This window comes from Lipotes vexillifer, unplaced genomic scaffold (assembly GCF_000442215.2).
Source record: "Lipotes vexillifer unplaced genomic scaffold, Lipotes_vexillifer_v1.1 scaffold1115, whole genome shotgun sequence".
Lineage (NCBI taxonomy): Eukaryota > Metazoa > Chordata > Mammalia > Artiodactyla > Lipotidae > Lipotes > Lipotes vexillifer.
In genome coordinates this window covers 1,114,667-1,135,508 of record NW_006792080.1, presented here as the reverse complement: position 1 = coordinate 1,135,508, position 20,842 = coordinate 1,114,667, and the positions used below count along the sequence as shown (strand labels likewise).

General features: G+C 55.6%; 1 protein-coding gene across 3 annotated transcripts in view; it reads left to right on the top strand.

Moving 5' to 3' along the window:
- Positions 1–20,842, top strand: part of MGLL (monoglyceride lipase) — a 102,588-nt gene that overhangs the window by 71,664 nt on the left and 10,082 nt on the right. For 2 of the 3 annotated variants that reach the window (XM_007465265.1, XM_007465264.1), the window contains exons 4-6: positions 6,401–6,537; positions 7,736–7,846; positions 15,226–15,315. In XM_007465265.1, coding sequence (XP_007465327.1) covers positions 6,401–6,537; positions 7,736–7,846; positions 15,226–15,315 — 338 coding nt within the window. The remainder of the gene's footprint in view (positions 1–6,400; positions 6,538–7,735; positions 7,847–15,225; positions 15,316–20,842) is intronic. The other variant, XM_007465266.1, reaches the window with a different exon arrangement.

Sequence of the window (20,842 nt, the reverse complement as noted above, 5' to 3'; positions counted from 1 at the left end):
GAAAGAGTCTCTAACTCACGGGGTTGTGAGGATCAAGTGAAATAACCCCGGGAAAGGGCTGTGCAGATCACAACCTGCTGTGTAAATATCGGGTGTTGTCATTACTGGTTTTTAATGCTTTGTCTCTCTTTCCTTACCCGAGGCTACATTTCACCAGATTTTTCTTCTCTGAGAAAACGGGTACTAAGTGGAACTGGCTCCCTGAGGAAAGGGAAGAGTCCGATGCTCCCTCCTCCCTGTTCCAGCTTTAGCAGGATCGCCAGCTCTCTGGGTGCCTCCTCACGATCCCCTTTTAGCCCACAGTGGTGCCGTGGAAAGTTATTTTCGGGTAGAAATATTTTGTATGAGACAAAGAGACGGGGATTATTTCATCCTTCAACAAAGAATTATTAACTACTTAACTGTGCACGGAATACGACGCTAGAGTGTTTTAAGGGTCCTTGGGATTGGTTTTAATCAGATGTGGTGAGACGCACAGACACGGAAGTGGCTGTCATGAGGGACAATTTATACTATTCACAGTTCCCTAGAAAGGGGGCCGGTCACCCCACACAGGGCCACTCAGGGAAGCACCAAGGCTGGTCGGGAGGCAGAGGGAGTTGGGGGGAATGTAGACGGGAGCCGTTACTGCATTTTCTACGAGAAGGAATGGTGAGGCGGGCCGAGCAGGCTGAGGATTGGCTGGCTTGAATAATTTCAGTGGGCTCGCGGGCTTAGGGGCTGCCCTGGTTGTCCGGTACCTGGCCCTGGGTGACAAGGACAGCAGGAGAGTAGCCCAGAACGTGAGAGGTGGGATGTGGGCTCTGGGCGGGTTGGTTTGCATGTGAAAGGCCAGCTCACAGGCCAGTTCTTTCCTGCCTCTAGAAATTCGCTAACCCTGGGAGCAGCGGTCCCGCCAGGGCCAGCTTTAACCAGGTAGTAAAGCATCAAAATACAGGAAATAAAAAACACAGGACACAGCAGAACCAGGGCAAACGAGACAAAGACTGCGCTGGATTAAGTCTGTGGTGCAGGTGGCGCAGGGCTCTTCCTTTAAAAACTATGAGGAAAGGATTTTCACTGCAAATGCAGAGCTGTTGCTCAGTGTACGTGGCGGGAAAGGAAATGTATCAGTCAGCGTGGCCAGGGTAATGGAGATGAACCTCTGGTGAGTGGCCGTTATGGAAATGCTGGCTACAGTTCATTTCAGCAGGTGTATAGCAGGCACCTGCCCCCCGTGCCAGGCCGTTGCGAGGAGCCCTGAGGGATACGCAGAAGAACAGAACAGGACCCTTGATCCCGAGGTCACAGCCCTTGGCAGGTGTGGGGCACGTGCGGGCCCAGCCTCCTCCCCGAGTCCGTGGCAGACGTCACCAGTCTCCGACAGCACAGTGCCGTGGGGGCCACCAGCCACCCATCAGAGCTGCTTGTCAGCCAGGCTCTAGGGCCCCTCGGTCCATGGGGAGGGAGTGCTGCTGGAGGAGAGAAGGGGGGGAGCTCTGGTCAGCTCACCTGTGATAGAGACAAGACCTGGTGGGGGGGAGGGGAAACTTGCACCTGTGTGGAGGGAATTGACTCCGTGGAAGGGTTAGGAGTGGCGATGGGCCTTAAAGGGTTTGCTCCTGGCCTGGTGCAGGGCTGGGGGCCCCGCAGCAGGGGGCTGCCGTATGAGAGGCGCAGCGGAAAAGCGTGGATGTGCCTTGAGGGACAGCGGGCGGGGAGGTGTGAGTGTGGCTCCGATTTTGCTTTCTAGTGAGGGGGCAGGACCAGTAGGAGCCTTTACCAGAGGCCCCGAAAACTGGACTGGCGCACGCGGACCGAGCTCTGAAACAGTGGAGACCCTGACCCCTGCAGGATCAGAGCAGCTTCCAGAGGGGTGCAGAGGGGTTTAGGGCAGGCAGGGGGCTGGGTGGGAAGCTGTCGCCGGGTAAAAGGCGATGAGCGTCTCACCCCCTGCAGGTGGCGTAGGCATGCAAAGGAGCAGGCCGATCCAGGAGGCTGAGGACCTAGAAATCTGGAAGGGTTTGGGGACCAGCTCGACATAGGGTAGAATGAAGGTCAAAGATAGCAGGCCTGTTTTGAGCCTGAATGATTCAGAAGGTGAATGGAACCCGGGAGCAGAGCCACTTTGGAAGCTGTTTGAGGATCAACAGGAGAGTCGGGGGACTCTTCTGACCAGGGGGTCATGAGGCAGATCTGCAGCTCTGGGAGGAGCTTCCCAGAGCGGGGAGGGCGGGCGGGCGCGGGCGGGGCGCACAACGCGCGTCGCGGGAGAGGCAGCCACGGGGCAGTGGAAAGGAGAGCGGGAGGGCCTGCGGGGCGGCCGGGGCGGGCGGCACTGCAGCGCGCACGTCGCGCGTGCTGACTTGTGAGCAGGCAGGCCAGCAGAACCGAGCAGCCCTCCAGAAACAGGCCAGGCTCCAGTGAAAGGGGAACCTTCGCGTGGGATCGGAGGGATGCCACAGTTCAGTGAGGTGATGAGGGACTGGTTCATAAATTCCGCTAGAACAGTTAAGAACCATTTAGGAACTTGATAGAGGTGGTTGAACAACGTTGTGAACATACAAAATGCCATTGAATTGGCACACTTTACAATGGTTAACGTTATGTTATGTGAACTTCACCTCGATTTTAGGAAGAAAAGAACGGTCGGGAAAGAGATCGTGTCTCATACCAGGTACCACGATAAGCTGCAGGTGGATCAAAAATTAACACGTAGAAAATGAAACCCAATCTGGAGATGGTGGGGGCGATGGTTGCACAAAAGTGTGAATGTACTTGATGCCACTGAGCTGTGCACCTAAGAATGGTTAATGTAGGACTTCCTGGTTGTCCAGTGGTTAAGACTCAGCGCTTCCACCGCAGGGGGCATGGGTTCGATCCCTGGTCGGGGAACTAAGATCCCACGTGCCGTGTGGCATGGCCAAAAAAAAAAAAGGTTAATGTAAATTTTATGTTATGTATATGTTATCCCCCCCCAACAAGAAATGAAACCATAAAGGAACTCGTAGGAAAAATGCTGAGTTCCTTTATACCCCTGGAGTAGAGAAGGATTTTATAACTAAGAATCAAGACTCAGAAGCCATAAAAAGAAAAGATTGATAATTTTTAAGGTTTTTTTTTTTTTTAAAGCAACTAGTGCTCAAGCTGTTTTTTTTTTTTAATGAATTTATTTTTTATTTATTTATTTTTGGCTGCGTTGGGTCTTCGTTGCTGCGCGCGGGCTTTCTCTAGTTGCGGCGAGCGGGGGCTACTGTTCGTTGTGGTGCGCGGGCTTCTCATTGCGGCGTCTTCTCTTGCTGAAGAGCTCGGGCTCTAGGCGCGCAGGCTTCAGCAGTTGTGGCACGCGGGCTCTAGAGCGCAGGCTCAGTAGTTGTGACGCACGGGCTTAGTTGTTCCACGGCACGTGGGATCCTCCCGGACCAGGGCTCACACCCTTGTCCCCTGCGTTGGCAGGCGGACTCTTAACCCCTGCGCCACCAGGGAAGTCCCAAGATTGATGAGTTTTTCAAATTAAATCTTCTGTAGCTTAAACACAACATCAAGTCAGAGGACAAATGACCAACTCATATACAAAGAGCTCTTAAATATCAAGAAATGCAAAACCCTGCAAGCAAAGACAGAAATTCTCAGTTGACCAGAAGAGAACTACAAGCGACTCTTGAAATATAAGGAGATGTTCGACCTATATTTTCTCCTCTGTCTTAAGGGCCAGAATACAAACACTGAACGACCTGCTTTGTTGGGAGGCTGATAGATTCAACCCAGCACATCCCACGTGGATGGCAAGTGGGCGACTTCTACTGAAATGGCACCTGCATGCACCTTTGAACCAAACAACCGTGCCACCTAGGCATACACCCTGAAGGCGCACCTTCACAAAGATGGAATAAAACATTCCCAGTGATTCATTACAGTCCGATGTTTAATAAACGAGAGATTGGATGTCACACAAATGCTTTTTGATGAGATGGCCAAAATAAGCTGTACTCCACCCACACAGAGGAGCACTGCACAGCCCTAAGACAGAGGGAGAACTCTTGGTCTGTTTGTGATAATGAAATAATCTCCAGAATACGTTAAAAGTGAAAAAAACTGGCGTAGGATAGGGTGGGTCTGTAGCATGCTACCTTCTATGTAAAAAAAAAAAAAAAAAAAATTATTTTTGCAAAAACAATTGCTTTGAAAGAAAAAACAGAGAATAGTTAAAATGCTGAGCCATGGGGAGCGAGAGGGGAGAGGTACAGGAGGCAGGAGCAGCAGCAGGATGTCCCTGGATGAATCTTTTTTTAAGTTTTCTAACTTTTGAACCAGGTAAATGTTTACGTATTCACAAAAGAAAATGAAAAGTAAAACAGTAAAATCTATAGTTGTGAACAAGTTTATTTTGAAACTAATGAATCTAATCGTATATCAAATCAGTAACGTAAGCACACAGAGAAAATAATGATCATGTATTTGTAATAATTCGAACTTTAAACGTAATACTCTGGGACTTCCCTGGTGGCGCAGTGGTTAAGAATCCGCCTGCCAGTGCAGGGGACATGGGTTCGAGCCCTGGTCGGGGAAGATCCCACGTGCCGCGGAGCAACTAAGCCCGTGCGCCACAACTACTGAGCCTGCGCTCTGGAGCCCATGAACCACAACTGCTGAAGCCCACCTGCCTAGAGCCCGTGCTCCGCAACAAGGGAAGCCACCGCCATGAGAAGCCCGCGCACCGCAACCAAGAGTAGCCCCTGCTCGCCGCAACTAGAGAGAGCTCGCGCGCAGCAGCAAAGACCCAACGTGGCCAAAAATAAATAAATAAATAAATAAATTTATTTTTTTATTTTTAAAAATGGCAGTATTAAACACAATACTCTGGCCATATCATTACTGAACTGTCTTCCAAGGACGGGGGGGTGCGGTAGGGGGAGTATTGTTTAGTGGGTGTATCAGTCAGCTTGGGCTGCCATAACAAAGTACGGCAGGCTGAGTGACGTAAACGATAGCAATTTATTTTCTGAAAGTTCTGGAGGCCGGAAGTCCAAGATGAAGGTGTCGACAGGGCTGGTTCCTCCTGAGGCCTCTCCCCTGGGCTTGCAGACGGGCGTCCCTCTGTGTGTGTTTGTGTCCTAATCTCCTTCTCTTACAAGGACGCCAGTCAGATTGGGTTAGGGGCAAGCCCAGCGACCTCATTTTAACTTAATCACCTCTTTAAAGACCTGTCTCCAAATACAGTCACGCTCTGAGCTGTGGGGATTGGGACTTCAGCATGTGAAGGGAGTGGGGAAGGGGGATGCAGTTCAGCCTGCGCCAGGAGCATGAGGTTTTAGTTTGAGGAAGATGGGAAGGTTCTGGTGGCGACGGTTGAACAGCAGTGTGAATGTGCTCGATTCTGCTGAGGTTGCACTGAACGATGGTGAAGATGCTATGTTTTACCACAGTAAAAAATAAAAATGAATTTAAGGGGACTGAGGGTGCCGCTGAGAGGGTGACAGAAGGGGGCCCCAGGCTGTGTGCGATGGGCAGTCGTGGGGGACGGACAGTAGGAAACAGGAGTTCATGGTCTGACCACACAGAGGGTTTCCGAGTTTGAGGTCTGGGCGGCCAGCCGTTCCAGCCGCTGTGAGCACCCCCTCCACTCTCTGTCTGTGAAGCGGGCAGCATGGTCACTGCAGCTCTGGGCAGGTCCTCTTGCTGTGCTTCCTTGTGCTCTGGGAGCTCCTCCTTGTTTGCAGTTTTCAAATCCTCACTTTTCGTGGTTTCTATGGCGACTGACGTCCCCCTGAGAGGGGAGCGTGGAGGGACCCTCAGAAAGAACGCAGGGAAGTGAACAGCATGGATATGGGACAGGCAGTACAATCCAGGAGGGAGGGAGCATGACCTAGTTTTACGGCTGCTTCGCTGAGAAGATTCTGGCAGGTGCACTTGACTGTCTTATGTGTGTTGCACTGTCTTCACCAGGAGCTGTAAAGAGAGGTGACAGGATGCAGCACTTTACCTGGTGAAAAGCTAACGCTTGGAAACACAACTGTGAGGGTCAAGGACTTGGGAAAGCCCAAGGAATTCCAAGCCTCATCCGTCTTGTTTCTGGCCACCTGGGGAGAAACGAGGCCTAGTGAGACTCCACGTGCCTGTCCTGTCTTTTTTCCTGGGATACGGCCACAAGGAAGGCACCCTGGCTGCGTGGACAGGCTTTGTGATGTTCACATCCTGGCTCATGACTTCTGGCTGTGTGATCTTTGGCACGTTCCTTAACCTCTCTGTGCTTCAACTTCCTAGTCTGTAAAATGGGGGGGAAGAGTTCGCACGGTCAAGAGTTCTTGGAAGGGCTTGGTGGGTCCTCCCTAAAGAGTGGCTGGTAATTCCGTGAGGAGACCCCCTGGGCTTGGCAGGAGTCAGCCTCTGGTAACTGGTTCTGTTTCCTGTTCTCTTCCAGTTGGCCACGGGCAGAGCGAGGGGGAGAGGATGGTGGTGTCTGACTTCCAGGTTTTCATCAGGGACGTGTTGCAGCACGTGGACGTTGTGCAGAAGGACCACCCGGGGCTTCCCATCTTCCTCCTGGGCCACTCCATGGTGAGTAGACCCCGGAAGAGCCCTCTAAGTCAAGCTGGGCCCCAGCCCCAGCCCTGCAGTGGGTGGAGGGTGAGGGTCCCGGGATGCAGGGGGCCACCCTGCCTCTGGCCCCATCGCGCTCTGCCTGGCCAGCACGGCCCCCTCTGGGAGTTCCCAGACAATTTATGCTCAGGGAGCGAGGGCCAGCATCTTGGAGGCAGCCCCAGAGAAGCTCACCTCCGCCCGTTCCTTCCTGCCAGGGCCCAAGGCGCCAGGAAGGTGTCACCTCATGGTGGGGCCCCAAGGGCACTTCTCCCTGCACGGCCGCGTCTCAGGGCAGGAGGGCCCCTCCGTCAGCCTGTGGAGAAACACAGGTCCTATGCGTCCTGCCCGTTTCAGAGTCACACAGTACACATGGGAATTAGGACGGGGTTCCAGAGGAAACAAGTCCTTAAAGGTCATTCCAAATCCCTTTCACCTTTTAAATACATTAAACCCCCTAAGAATCAGCCAACTCTAATCTTTAAATCAGGGCTTCTCAAACTGGCAGCATCCAGGCCGAATCTGCCTCTAGACCCCCTGCCCCAGTGGCTATCAAAGAACGTTTTGAGCTGCTTGATTTTGAAATCTGGGTGACTTTTCACTCCCTTCCACCCCGGTCACTGCCGGGCTCTGTTCCTACGCGTCTGTTACCTGCCTGGCCCTTGTAAGCCTGTGTGGTTCAGGTCACCTTCAGCCTCAGCAAATAGCCAAGGCCGCAAGCCTTCACCACCCACGCTCACTGACTGTTTTTCTTGGAACCTAAATTTCTGGGACCTTTACTGAACCAGGAAAACAAAAAAAGTGTAGCAGTCTCTTACTAGCATCAGATTTTTTTCGGATCTCAAATTAAGGCTGACGGAATGGGTGAATTGGGAGTCTGCCAGCTTTTGGCTTGAAATGAAATAGAAATATGTTATTGTTTAACTTGCAGCCCACAAGCAGGAACCTTATTTAGATCTCTCTGAAATGTTTGCTGTTGGAAAACCCGGAGAAAAAAACATGTGAAAGCAAGTAATTGCAGGTCTAGTTTATCCAACATTTGAGGGTGTCTATTCCAAGGTACCGTCCTTGGGGCTCGGGGCCGGGACTGCAGCCCAGCAGGAGACCCGCGATGGGGGCGGTTAAGAGCCCATTGCTGGCGACGCCCACACCCACATGCTGCCCGTTCTCATTGCAGGGAGGTGCCATCACCATCCTCACGGCCGCACAGAGGCCCGGCCACTTCTCTGGCATGGTTCTGATCTCCCCGCTGGTTCTTGCCAATCCCGAGTCTGCCACGACTTTCAAGGTAAAGGGACTTCCGGTTCCATGAGACTCCTGCAGCTTCCCTGACCCCGGGGCGTCCGTTCACAGCTAGAGTCTGGGGGAAAGGGCTTCTCCCACGATTGTGATAAGGTTTGGACAAGTAGCAAGCATTGTTGTCCCTGGAATTCTGTAGTTTCTCAAGTCAGGTACTTTTTTTTTCCCAAAGACAAAAGAAAAATGACTTCCTGCTTGTCCATGTTTCGCTGGTGAACGTTAGAAGGAGGAAAGGTTACGCGGGTTAGGAATCCAGCGAAGGGGCCTCTGTTAACAAGCCGTGTGCTGGGCTGGAGCTCATTTCCGGGGACCATTGGCCAGCATCGGCCACGGCATGCGGACAGCGGAGCTGCAGGCAGTTACTAACGTGACAGCGCTGGCGCTTTGGCTGTAGTGCTGTCCATCCCTGAGCACTTTCACCTCTGACCTGCCGGATCCTGCATTCTGTTTTTCTGGCTGTAACGCTCCACGCGGCGCAACCCAGTGGTTCCCGCGTTGAGCTGGGCCTCCTCCCCCCTGAGGAAGGAGATGGGACTCGTGGCCTCAGCAGGGCTGCCAGGTTGTTGACACATTATGGACCTGAGTTTTCAGAGACAGGTAACCCGGTGAGGGTGGGGAATCCCAGCCCCGAGTCTCCCCGAGCAACGGTCAGTCTCTCCTGGTCTCTGGAGGACACTGCTGCCCCCGAGCCAGTTCTCAGGGCTCTCAAAGGAGCACGAGGAGTGGGTGAGGCAGTGAGTGGGGTCCTGGTCCGAGTAGAGTAAGCAAGATGAGGATCGCAAAAAGAGGGGGTCCCCACGGCGCACCGCATGCTTTGACTCGTGATTCGTTCTGCCCAGTGAGTGTCGGGCACGTGCTGGGCTCACACATGAATCATCTCCCTCGGCTCCCACCCTCACCCCAGGAGAGGTCGAGGCCTGCGTTTTACGGTCGGGACGACGGAGGCTTGGAAGGGACGAGCGACTCTCCGGGTCCACACTCCAGCGTGGTGGATTGGGATCTGGGGCTGTCCTCCTCTCCCCGTCCAGGGTGTTTCCCCAGAGAAGAAAGTGGATGTTTGCTGCAGCGGATGTTTCCCCTTTGGGAAGAGCCCAGGACCATGGGGATTTTTGGATGAAGTGCACCAGGGGATCAGGGCAGCTGGGCCCCAAAGTGGAGCCCACAAGCTTTCCCCCGAGTCACTGGCAAAGGGGCAAGGCCACCAGCATGACCTTCCGAGTCTGCCACTAATAGATCACCTTGTCAAATCAGGAGCCAGCTGTCCCCGGGGGGATGCAAGTCTCCTCTCATTAACCGAGACAAATGAGACTGCCCGTTGCCCCCAGACCGGAGGACACATCCTCCCCGTGAAATCTGTTGCTGCTCCAGGCTTCGACAGTTCTGACTGACATTCTGTGATTCGTCTGCCACCCCCGGACCACGGGGTTACCCTCCACGTCTCACCTGACAGCCTTCTGAAGGAGTCCCACAGAATCTTTGTTTAAAATTTAATTGACACATTCTTAAAATAATGTATCTATACAGTCCAAAATGTGAGGGAAAGGGCATGAGCAGAGTCTCCTCACGGTTGCAGGCAGGCAGCCATTTAGCAGAGTTTGTGCATCTCTGCGGGTGCGCACACCACTGTGGGTCCCTGTGTTTCACTCACGTGGGAGCACGCTCTCTGTGCTTCCTGTTTTGTTCTTTGGGTGGCCTGTTTGTTTTTGTGGGTGGGGTTTAGTTTGGTCATTTTTCTTTGTGATACCTCTTGGCGCATAGGACTAGGAAAGGCCTCGCTGCGGGCCCTGGGTCAGGTGAGGCCCAAGGGGGATGGCCCTGGGTCAGGTGAGGCGCCCTATGGGGATGGCCCTGGGTCAGGTGAGGCGCCCTGCGGGGATGGCCCTGGGTCAGGTGAGGCCCCCCTTCAGGGATGGCCCTGGGTCAGGTGAGGCCCCCCTGCAGGGATGGCCCTGGGTCAGGTGAGGCCCCACTGACTGGCCTTTGGGTCTTCCCAGTGTTTCACTCTTACAGACCCCAAAGACAGACAGCCTCCTGGAGACCACCCTGGCTGAGGGGGAGGAGGGGAGCCTTCCCCGGCTGGAGTCACACTGTCACGGCGCAGAGCACAGGGCAGTGTCCTGTTCTGTGACGCTTCTCCCAGAGCGAGGCTCCTTGACAGGTCAGAGGTTTGTTTCATGGCAGCCAGTTCCTGATGGAGAGATTTCGAAAATCATTATAGCCAGCCAGCGTGAGATACCCAAGGCTTGGAGCGCAGGCGGGCTTGTGGAAGATGAAAGCTCCCCGCTCCAAACGTGAGAATCCCAGACCACCCCCCCCCACCCCAGATCCCGCACATCTGGTTCTTACTCCATTTTCAACAAGCTGGGGTATACTTAGCCTGGGGAACAGACCAGGAGGACAGAGTCTCCTGGCCCCAAATGCTGTCTGTGTTCAGATCGTGGTGGAAGCAGGAGAAATTTAGAAACAACAGTCCTGTGCATCAGAACAAGTCTCAGTGGTTAATGGGAGGTTTCATGGGGATTGTCTCATGCCCCCGGCATGCTCTGGGGAAGGCAGCACTGCAGCCAGCCCTGGGCACAGGGGGGAACGCTTGGGAACAGGTGTCACACCCTGAGCTTGCCAGGCCTTGTCCCGGGGCGACACGCAGGAGGGGCTGCAGGTTAACCCAGTCCTTTCTCTGGGGAAAACCCCGACATCCCCCTGGATTTCTGCCAGGGGTCAGGGCGGGGACTCAGCCTGCCCAGAGGGTAATCCTCTAAATGACCTTCTCTGCCTGTTGCCTGGAGATTGTCCCCTGGGGTCAGCTCCGAGATGCAGGAGCCATCCCAGTGCTTCCGGATGCCTCTCCACCACCACCACCACCCCCGCCCCGCCCGCCAACCAGGGCACCTGGCCAGGTGGGGCTTGAGTGGCCGCTGTATACCCAGCCCTCATGCCAGACACGTACCATCTTATTTCCCCTCCGTCACCACCCCGTTCCCATTTACAGACGAGGAAATGAGGCTGATTGTCTCGCTGAAGGTCAGCGTGAGCTCTGGCTCAGGCGGCAGGCGTGGCAGGATGTTCCCTTCACCCCGAAACTGCCCTGGATCAACTCTAGCCCACTTCCCATTTGAATGTCACTCTTCTGCTTCCGGAGTCCGGAAGGCCCTGGAGCAGGGGGTGGAGAAGGGACACGGAAGGGGTCTGGGGAGTGGCCACTCATTCAAACTTCAGGTAAAGTTAGACTCAGGAGTCAGGGCTCTGCTAGGTCATAAACTGGCCCCTGAATCTGGCAACAGCGATGCACCAGGCGTGTTGTTACCTCTGTAAGGCATGTGGGCTTCCTGTTGTCTGCCGGGAGGTGCACTCTCGCCCACCGCAGAAACTCTGGGCTGTGCCCCGGCCATGCACTCCTGCGCCCACGGAGGCCTGCACTTCTGGCCTCCTGTGCGTGGGTCAGCCTGTTGAGCTGCTGTATAAAAGTGAGTGTAATTACTTCCCTCCTGTCAAGTCTTTTAGTGGCAGAAGCTTAAAAATGATCTTCGGGAGCCATTAAAACGTTTCGGATCAATAGAGGCATTTGTGCAAGTCACTAGCACTTAAAGTGATGGGGCTGCAGTTAACCCAGGGGCGCCCCGAGGGCAGGCCAAGGACACGTGACCGTCCGCTTGCTTGCTTGTCGGGGGTGAACCTCACTTCCGGGCGAGTCATCCTCTTTTGTAGCCGAGGTAGTTTGGGGCTCCAGCTGTCACCTGGTTCCGCAGGTCGCCTCCTTCCTGGGGTCCCCACTCGGAATGACATCAGCGTTTGCTCAGTCAACCGAGGAGTGTTGGTGGAGCTTCTCCTTGGGGCCGGAAACCAGAGGGCAGTTAGGGACGAGCGCTGGAGGAATCCGGTGTCTCGCAACCTCCTAGCGGCCCTTCAGACTTCGTTTCATTTTCTCCATTTTAGAAACGGAGACACTGAGGATCGTAGACCTCCTCCGGGATTCAGAACCGCAGTTCGAATCCCACTTTGCCCAGCTCCGAGTCTCCAGGACCGATTCCCCCACTTTATTACCTTCCCTTTCCAGGGCTGGGGTCCATTGACCGTGTGTAAGTCGTCACGGGTCTCGGCCCCCAAATTGTCCTCAGCCGACATGCCGTGGGGCCCCGTTGAGTCGGGCTCACTGGGACGTGTGTGGCGGCACAGACCTGACTTAGCCTGTTGGAGTCACGATGAGGGCGAGGCCTCTTCTCCAGGGGGCCCGGCAGGGGCCGCCCGTCTCCTGAGCTGGATCCGGGGCTCTCTCCACGCCCTTGCAGGGTTGTCCGAAGAGTTCGGAACGCTCGCTCAGAATGGCATCGAGATCCACAGTGTCTTGCATCCCACTTCCTTTTTGGGCAAGCCACTGCCCCTCGTCTTCCCGTGGACACAGGTGCGGGGCTCTCGCGGTGCGTGGCGCTGGGGCAGATGATGGCAGGAAGCAGCAGCAACCTGGACAAACTGATCTTTCGGGCGTGGGGTCTGCTGGGCTCGCTCCGATCCCCCTGCCTCCTCACCACGTGACCTCAGCTCCCCTCCTGAACCTCGTCTTCCTTGATCTACCACTCCCGCTGCTCCGTTTTCTAACGGAAAAGCTAATGAGATGGACAAACCCTAAAAGAGCAGCAGGGAAAGTGAGCGTCCTCCCCGCGTGCCGTTCAGAGCGTCCTCCCCGCGTGCCGCCTCTTTTCCGTCTCCGGTGTTTGTGGGGGAAAGGCTGAGAAACAGCTGATTGTTTTAGCTGTGACGTTATTGCCATCAAAGGTTTGTCTCTACCCAGTTGAGTCTTGTTGGAAATGTGGCCAGGATTTACTCTGCTGGTTTAGAAAAAGAGCTGAGGGTCAGGGTGGTGCAAAGATCTCTCACTGTGGCTCCTTTGAAAGTGAGGCTTACACGTCAGGTGTGTCCGTGTCCCTGGTCCTATGCTGTGGGGGTCGGGGACACTGCACCACCTGGGCCACAGCTCAGAGCAGGTCAGGCAGAACCTCTTAGGGTGGTGCTCCTCTGACTCAGGCTGCCTGCCCCTCCACCTTCAGGGCGCACACGAACGCCGGGGGTCCCGTGAAAATGCAGAGCCTGATCCCTGGCAGCTGCCGGTGCTGCTGGTCTGAGGACCACACGTAGAGCAGGGGTCATGGAACATCAGGAAGGGACAGGGCCTGATGGGGGCCACGCCCGCTGCCAGTACACCAGCGGGGTGCAGGGAACAGGACTTCAAAACCAAGCGCCATCTTCTGTGGAGACCAGGGGCTCAGGACCATAGGCTGCCGGAGCTGCAGCAGGAGAGGCCCCGCCGGAACTCGGCGATTGTACCGGGATGGGAAGGTGAGGGAGCAGCTGAACTGCTGTGCATTATCTGGTCCCTCCAGGGACCGGACCCTTGCACTGTTCTTTTCGTAAAGCAAATGCTTGTCCAGAAACGGCTCTCTTCCTCTTTTTTTTCCGTGAGGCTCTTCTTGAGCTTCCCATGGCTGCCCAGAGTTCCTGTTAGTGATGCAGGGAAGACTGCATGCTCGGGACAGAGGCCAGGGCAGGTTTCTCTGTGGCCCTCTCCTAGAGGCAGCGTCGCCCCTGGCTGCCTCGTGCCCACACCCACCCCGGGAAACTAGAATGAGGACGGCATGGGCCTCAGCCCGCCTGGCCTGATCCTCATGGAGCCTGAGCTGTCAGTGTCTCTTCCTGGGGGTAGAGGCCTTGGCACTTTGGGGTGTGAATGTTTGGGTTGAGAGGTGCCCATGGTGGGAGCAGAGACCGCAAGGGTGAAGGTGAGTCTGACCCTCCACGAACAGCTGGCAGCATGCCCGCGTCCACGCAGAAACGGTGCCCGGCTTGGACTGGAGTGGATGGACCCTGTACAGTCTGCCTTCACGCCTGCCACGGGGCAGGTGCCCAGGCGGTGTGTCCCTGGGCCTTTTCCTGCTGTCGGCTATCCGATCGGGGAGTGGGTAGGAAGCGACTTGCCGAGAAGGAGCCGTGTCCTTGAGGAGTCCGTGCTGGACGAGGCAGGCAGACGGGCCAAAGTGGGCAGCAGGGTCTGGTTGCATCACACACGGCCTCCCCAGACTCCTGGGCCTGGCAGGGTCACACGTGGAGTCAGCTGAGAGGCTCCGTGTCCTTCAGGAGGCCGTGGCAGGGCATCAAGGACAGCGGGAAGTCTAGGATCAGTTTTACAAGCTTTGGGATCCACGTCATTTTCCCTGATAACATTGCCCTTGGGCCACTGTTGCTGGAAGGGAAAGGGCAGCTGCATCCCAGGCCTCTGCCCCCTTCCAGCTGGCCGTGTGCAGTGGCACTGAGCCTCTGTGTAACAGACAGTGTCCTTGTCTGTTCCACGAGGGTAAACCCTCACCTCACAGCATTTGTGTCAAGATTAAAAGACTGGGCACCTGGGACTGTGCCCAGCACACCCAGGGGTTGTCACTGAGTGGATGTGTGTGCTCTCCCGTGATGCAGGGTGCCAAGAGGCAGCACCTGTCGGCTCTGTGACACGCGCCCTCCGTGCAGACCGAGGATTCACTGCTCGCCACCTTCCGTGCAATTCTAATTTCAGCGTTTCTCAGCTCGCTTTTGAAATAGCATCTATCATCCCCGGGTGTCTGCACAGCCCAGAAACGGGAACAGCCCCCCTCTGCAGGCAGACGTGTGAGATCCAGGTTCACGCTTTTCCTGGGTAAACACCAGATCCAGCAGGAGGGGGTGGGAAGGCCTGGACCTGAGCCAGGACCATGTTCAAGGAGCACGCGTTGAGCACCTACCGTGTGCCGGTGCCTTTGCACACAGTGGTCCCGTGGGGAGCTAAGGGGACAGGCTCAGAGATGTGCAGCTCCATCCACACACCTGGGGCCACACAACCAGCAGTCAGATGGGTGTCTCCCTCGGCGGCGCGCGCCGTGTCTAATCAGCCCAGTGACTGTTTGTGCCCCAAGGCAATCAGCAGACGCTTCCCCATCAGAGCCTGTCCTGCCTCATCTCAGGTGACTGGGTGATTCTGCTCCTGCTGTGTTTTCTTAGGGTCCTCTGAGAGGTGCTTGTGCACAAGCACTCAGCTAGGAGCTCCTGCACATCATTCAGAATCATGACCCAGGAGGGATCTAGGGAGGGTAACTGCACAGAATCGGGAGCAGCAAAAAACAGATGTGGTGTCCCGCTGTCACCACACGGCCTCCCCTCGCCCGGCTCACCCACAGTGGCCCATAGCCAGACCAGTGAGGCCGTCTGGTCGGAGAGAGATGGGTGCTTGGGTGCCCAGCCCGGGACCAGGCCTGGCTGAGGTCCAGTCTGGGTGTTCCTCTCCTGAGCTGGCCCCGAGGGCAGCTGGGTGGGGGGTCCCACTGCGCTCACCCTGGCTTTCCTCCCACCTAGGTCCTTGCTGTGAAAGTCCTCAACCTTGTCCTGCCGAACGTGTCCCTGGGCCGGATCGACAGCAGCACGCTCTCACGGAATAAGACGGAGGTGAGTCTTTCTGAAGACCTGGGGCAGCTGGGGCAGGTGGGGTGAGAAGGCACCAGCCCCGGTGGGGAAATGCAGGTTTTAGCTCTGCCTCGGCCGTTTACCACTATTCAGCCGAGGCTCTGTGCGAGGTGATGGGGACTTTGAAGACGTGTGAGATGCTGTCTGGCTTCAGGATTGGGTGGGAAGGAGTGGGTGGCCGTGCTGCCTGAGCTGTACCCACGTGTGCAGAGGAGCTGACCAGATGAAACTGTGTGTATCAGCCGGGTCTCTTTTGGTTGTAAGTGATAGAAACCCAACTCAAAGTGATTTGAGCAAAAAGAGGGATTTATTGGTGAGTGTAACTAAAGGCTTCACGCATGGCTGGGTCCAGGGGCTCAGAGTCTTGTTCACCATCTCTCTCCCCACCTCTCATATCCCCAAACTGTCCCCAAGTGGAGGCAAAGCTGGCCACCAGCAGCTTTTACATGAGCAGCTGCAGTGGGAAGGCGTCACCTCTTCCCAACAGAAGCCTCAGGGCTGGTTCTTACCGGCTGACAGTCTGGGTTATTGGTCCAGGAAAGCGGGCGGCATCAGTCCTGCCCAACCTCATGGCCTGACAGCAGAGAAGGGCAGTTCTGTTGGGGGGCGGGGTGGATAGGATCGAAGATGGAAGAATGGATTCAGGCCAGGCCACGTGCCCACTGGGTTGGGAGCTGGAGGGGGATCCGAGGAAGGGGGTTCATGGCAGAGGGAACAGCACGGGTGAAGATCTCGGCACGAAGAGCCTATTTGCAGAACAGCCGGTAGTTCGCTTCAGCCACAGTGTAGAGGTGAGTGGCAAGGGGTAAACTGAGGGCAGGTCAGGAGGCACCGCTGTGCCAGGGGTGGGCTACTGCCCTCAAGCAGAGCTCGCTGCCCTCTGTAGGAGCAAAACCAGCCCAGGAGGCTTAGCGTGCAGGCTGAGGCAGCCTCAGGGGAGATACGCTGGGGGTTGTGCGATGTCACCGTCACCCACTCTGGGACCAGACCCCAGGGTTCAGCATGAATGCCGGTGCACCTTGACGCCAGGTCCATGCAGAGACCAGCGTTGGTCTGTGAAGGTGCTGCTCAGTGAACCAAGCCTCTCCCCTTTAGTGAAGGGCCAGCACCTCATCCCCTGCCTGTGACGGGGCCCTTATGCTTCGTGCCAGGCTTGTGTCACGTGCTCACCCATGCACAGCTCCTGTATCGCAGGGGAGCAGACTGAGGCTCGCCCATATGCAGGCACGTGCCCGGGGTCACCCGCTGATGGGACTAGCCTCAGAGCTTAGGTCAGTGGGTCCCCAGCCCGCTCTGTCTGGGGGGCAACAGCCCAGTGGACAGGTGGCACCCTGGGCGCCTGGAAGGGATGGTCCTCAGGGTTGAGCACCTCACTGTGCTGTTCTCCTGCCTCAGCCTCGCATCTTGTGTCAGGAGTTTGAAACCACAGAGTTGCTGGCTGCCCACGGACCCTGGAAAGTGGAGCGGGTGCCCGGCCTCCTGGTGGCCTCCCCCACTTCCTTGGGGCATGAGCGGTCGGACTCTGGCTTCATTATAAAATATGGCCTCCTGGCCCTTTGAGCCACTCAGAGAGCAGGCAAGTAAATGGGGATCATCCCTAACGTGTAGGAAGGGACATTCCCAATCAGGGGTCAAAACCCAGGCCTCCGAGGGCCAGCTGTTTATGAATCCAGCTTGTGTGGGCCCTGTGCGGGGAGCCTGAGGTGGGCCAGTCCGCCCAGCCGTCCACATTCCATTTGAATTTTAATTTAATCTATTTTTTAAAATATTTATTTGGCTGTGCTGGGTCTTAGTTGCAGCACGCAGGATCTTTAGTTGCGGCATCCGGGATCTAGTTCCCTGACCAGGGATCGAACCCGTGCCCCCACCCCACCCCCCACCCCCCGCATTGGAAGCGCAGAGCCTTAGCCAGTGGACCACCGGGGAAGTCCCCAATCTAATTTTAAAAGCAGTGACTCCCAAACCTGTGTCCTGGGGCCAAATTTGACCCACGAGGGTCAAGAATATTTGAGTAAAGGAAGATTTTCATTCCAAAAGGCAGATCTGTGTGGTGAGAAGGCACAGTGTTAGGACCCAGAAAGACTGAAGCCAGTCATGACGTGAGCGAAATCAGCATTAACCCCATTTCAGAGGTGAGGAAACCGAAGCTCGGAGGTTAAATCATTTGTCCGAGGTTTTTACACAGCCAGTCGGGGGCGGAGCTGGGATCCGAAGCCTTTGATTCAAAGGTCTGTGCTCGGACGCCTCCTCCCAGCTAGTATTTACAAGCGTGAAGCGCTTTCTCCTGCTTTGTAATTACTGGTCCACACGGCCCGCGGCTGGAGACCATCGCTCTGTGTGCAGGATCGCTTGCGAGGGGAGTCGTGTGGGCAGGGCCTCCTCCTCCTGCCGCAGTCAAATAATGGCTCTGGCTCAAACGTGCAATTTCCAGAAAAACCACTGATCTGTGTGGCAGCTGTGCTAGGACAGCAGTGGGCTGGAGGAGGGACCTCCCTTTGAGAGGAAACATCGAGGTGCAAATCCGAATTGTTTATTTCACCACCTGAAGGGCAAAGGAAGGAAAGAAAGGTAATGAAATGATTCCGAACCCTCATTGTTTGAAAGTAGCAAATTTCAGAGCTTTTATCTCCTTTTTGAAATAATGGAAATTTCATTGAAGGCCTTATAAAAACCAGCAGAGTCTGGGTGAACATCCAACATGCAGGCTCCCCTTGTGTGCTCACCCCGCCCCCGTCCACGGTGGCACACCGTCCTGTATCAGGTTTCTGACGGGTCAGGTAAGCGGGGTGATTCTTCAGAAGCACTCATAAATTTCCCTGCTGGGAAGACTCGGAGGGTGGACTCGGGCTGGAATAAATAGGAAGCAGGAGCTTCCAGTCCTTGGCATCGAGAATTAGTCCCTCTCCTGCCTTCTCTCCGAGTCGCCCTTTCAACATTCTGCTGAGCTTTAAAAATAGCAATGCCGAGGGGGAAAATGTGTTCAGAAGAGGCACCTCCCAGATCCAGCACCGGGTGTCTTAAGGCCCATCTTTAGCCGAGACATTTCCCCTGGAGTCCTGCAGCTATAAAAGCCTCAGGAAGAAAAGAACCATTTGCTTCACAAGCTTAACTGAAGTAGGACCTGGGGGAAGGGGCTGCAGGCTGGGATGCGGGGGGCCTGGCGGGCTCCCGGGAGGATTCGGAAGCCGGCTGTGTCTCTGGGGAAGCAGGGCGTTTGTTCGGGGCTTGATGTGGCAGCCAGGACCGACAGCATGACACCCTCACTTCACAGAAGCGAGCCCTCAGACGCACAGGCTCCTAGCATGTAGGAGTAAAGGCAGAAATGCCTGGCGTTGGCTCAACACCACCCAGTGCACCGTGTCGCGGCCCTCCGTCTCCCCGTCCACAGCTCCGGGAAGTCAGTCTTAACATCAGTATTTGCATTTGTGGAAACTTAGGCCCAGAGAGGGCAAGTCACTTATCCAGGGACACACAGCTACTAAGTAAGGATTTGAGCCTGGGTCTCTCATGTCCGAGCCTTAGTTCTGAAGTGCTCCTGGAACTGAAATCCTGGGAACAAGCAAGTGGCTGCTCGGCCTTTGTTGTGTTTGTCTACGCAGTTAGAGTCGTCCCCAGTCAGCACAGCACATTGGCGTACTGTACTGACATACTAATCATTCCACCCTCAACCACGGGTTTTTCGGAATGTGATGAATCCCTCCCACTCTGAAAAGCCTTGAATGTTCTAAATAGTTCTCCGGCCAAGGCCGCTGGAGGGGGAGGTGCTGAGGAGCTCCTGACACCCCCTGCACACCATCGATGACCGTCCGACCGCTCACAAACAGGTGCCCTGCTTCCCTTCCAGGCCCCATCCCCTGGCCCCGTGTCCAGGTCTTCTGCTGGGAACGTCCACTGTTTATATATTGGGGCAGTTTGTCTTCTAGAACCGAGTCTCTGTTCTCTGTAACTGTGCTGGGACGCCCTCCAAGCGTCTCCTGGCTGGTTTACATTCATGCCTGCTGGCCATATGGTGAGTTCCGGGCACCCAGGGAGCTGAGAAGGGGCCAGCTCTGCTCCCTTGCATTTCTGTGGTGGGTTCCGCTCCAGACCCCCACCCAGTGTTTGCGGTGGGCCTGCCTCAGGGGTCAGGGCACTGTTGCCCTGTTGCCTGCGTGTCTTCTGCCCACACGGCTGGGAGGCCACCTGCCCGTGGCCCTGGGAAGCTCCTGCCAGCTCTGGGAAGGCTCGGCCATGCCGAGGCGTTTGACTCATCGTAACCAAGGCTAAAGATAGGCTGAGCCTCCCATGCTGCCCCCAGGACACAGCCTCCCACAAGCCCCTTTGAGAGCCGGTTATTACTTTTCAGTATAACCTGCTTGTTTAGCTGATCTTATTCTGTGACTCGCCATCATTCGTAGCTCATATCGCCACAGAAGACTTGTCTATTTCGGGCAGCTGATAATTTACCAGCGCCTTAAAAAAAAAAAGGAGCCATGGGAACATCTCTTGGCGTTGGCCTCCGTGTGGGGTGGCCGGCTGGGCAGCGTGTGAGCGGGCCTAGCTCAGGCCGGCGCCCTGCATAGGGGTCCGTTGATCTACCCCTGCCTCCCAGCCCTCCTTCCACCGGGACTCTGGCAGAAACAGCTCTGAGCTCAAGAGAGGCGGGTCCCTGAGGTCAGCAGCTGTAATGGCAGCAGAAAAGCCAGGGCCTCTGTGGAGAGACTGTCAGGGGCAGTTCCAGCTGCCAGCCAGGCCCCAGACAAAACGAGGCACCGCCTGCTCTGCAGGCCCTGCTCTGCAGGCCCTGCTCTGCCTCTCTCCCAAGTACCTTCACGGGTCCAGCAAGAAAGCAGCCGCAGGCCAGGCAGGGCTCACCCGCCACAGTCTCAGAGATACCACCGGTGACCTCGCAGCAGGCCGGGAGATGAGGGTTGGAGGCCCATTTACGTGCGGATAGGATGCAGCTGACTTGCCAAGGCTTGGGATACTGGCCAAGCCCGATAAGAGCCCCAGGCAGTGCAGTCTGACCACGGGGGTCTCCTGCCCCAAACCTGCCCAGGGGATGCGTGGCTCCTCCTGACAAGGGGATAAAAATGACATGAAAGCCAAGACTGCGGAGAGAGGAGAGGTTAATTTCCATAATTCAAATTGGAGCTTTCCCTCCAATTTTAATTGTGGACAATTTCACATCTACAGAAGTTGACATGGTAGTGTAGCAGACACCCATGTGCTCGTCCCCATCGTTCGCCAGTTGGAAGCACTCTGCCGTACTTTCTTCATCTGTGCTTAAGTATGAAACATCAACGTGGACATATATTTTAAATAGTTTAAGATTTATTGTGGTAAAATATACAGAATATAAAATTTGCCATCTTAACCAGTTTTAAGTGTACAGTTCAGTGGGATTAAATACATTAACATTGTTCATCCGTCAGCACCGTCATCTTCAGAACGTTCTCATCTCCCCAAACTGAAATTCTTCCCCACTGAACACCAGCTCCCCAGCCCCTCCCCCAGCCCCTGCCCCCCC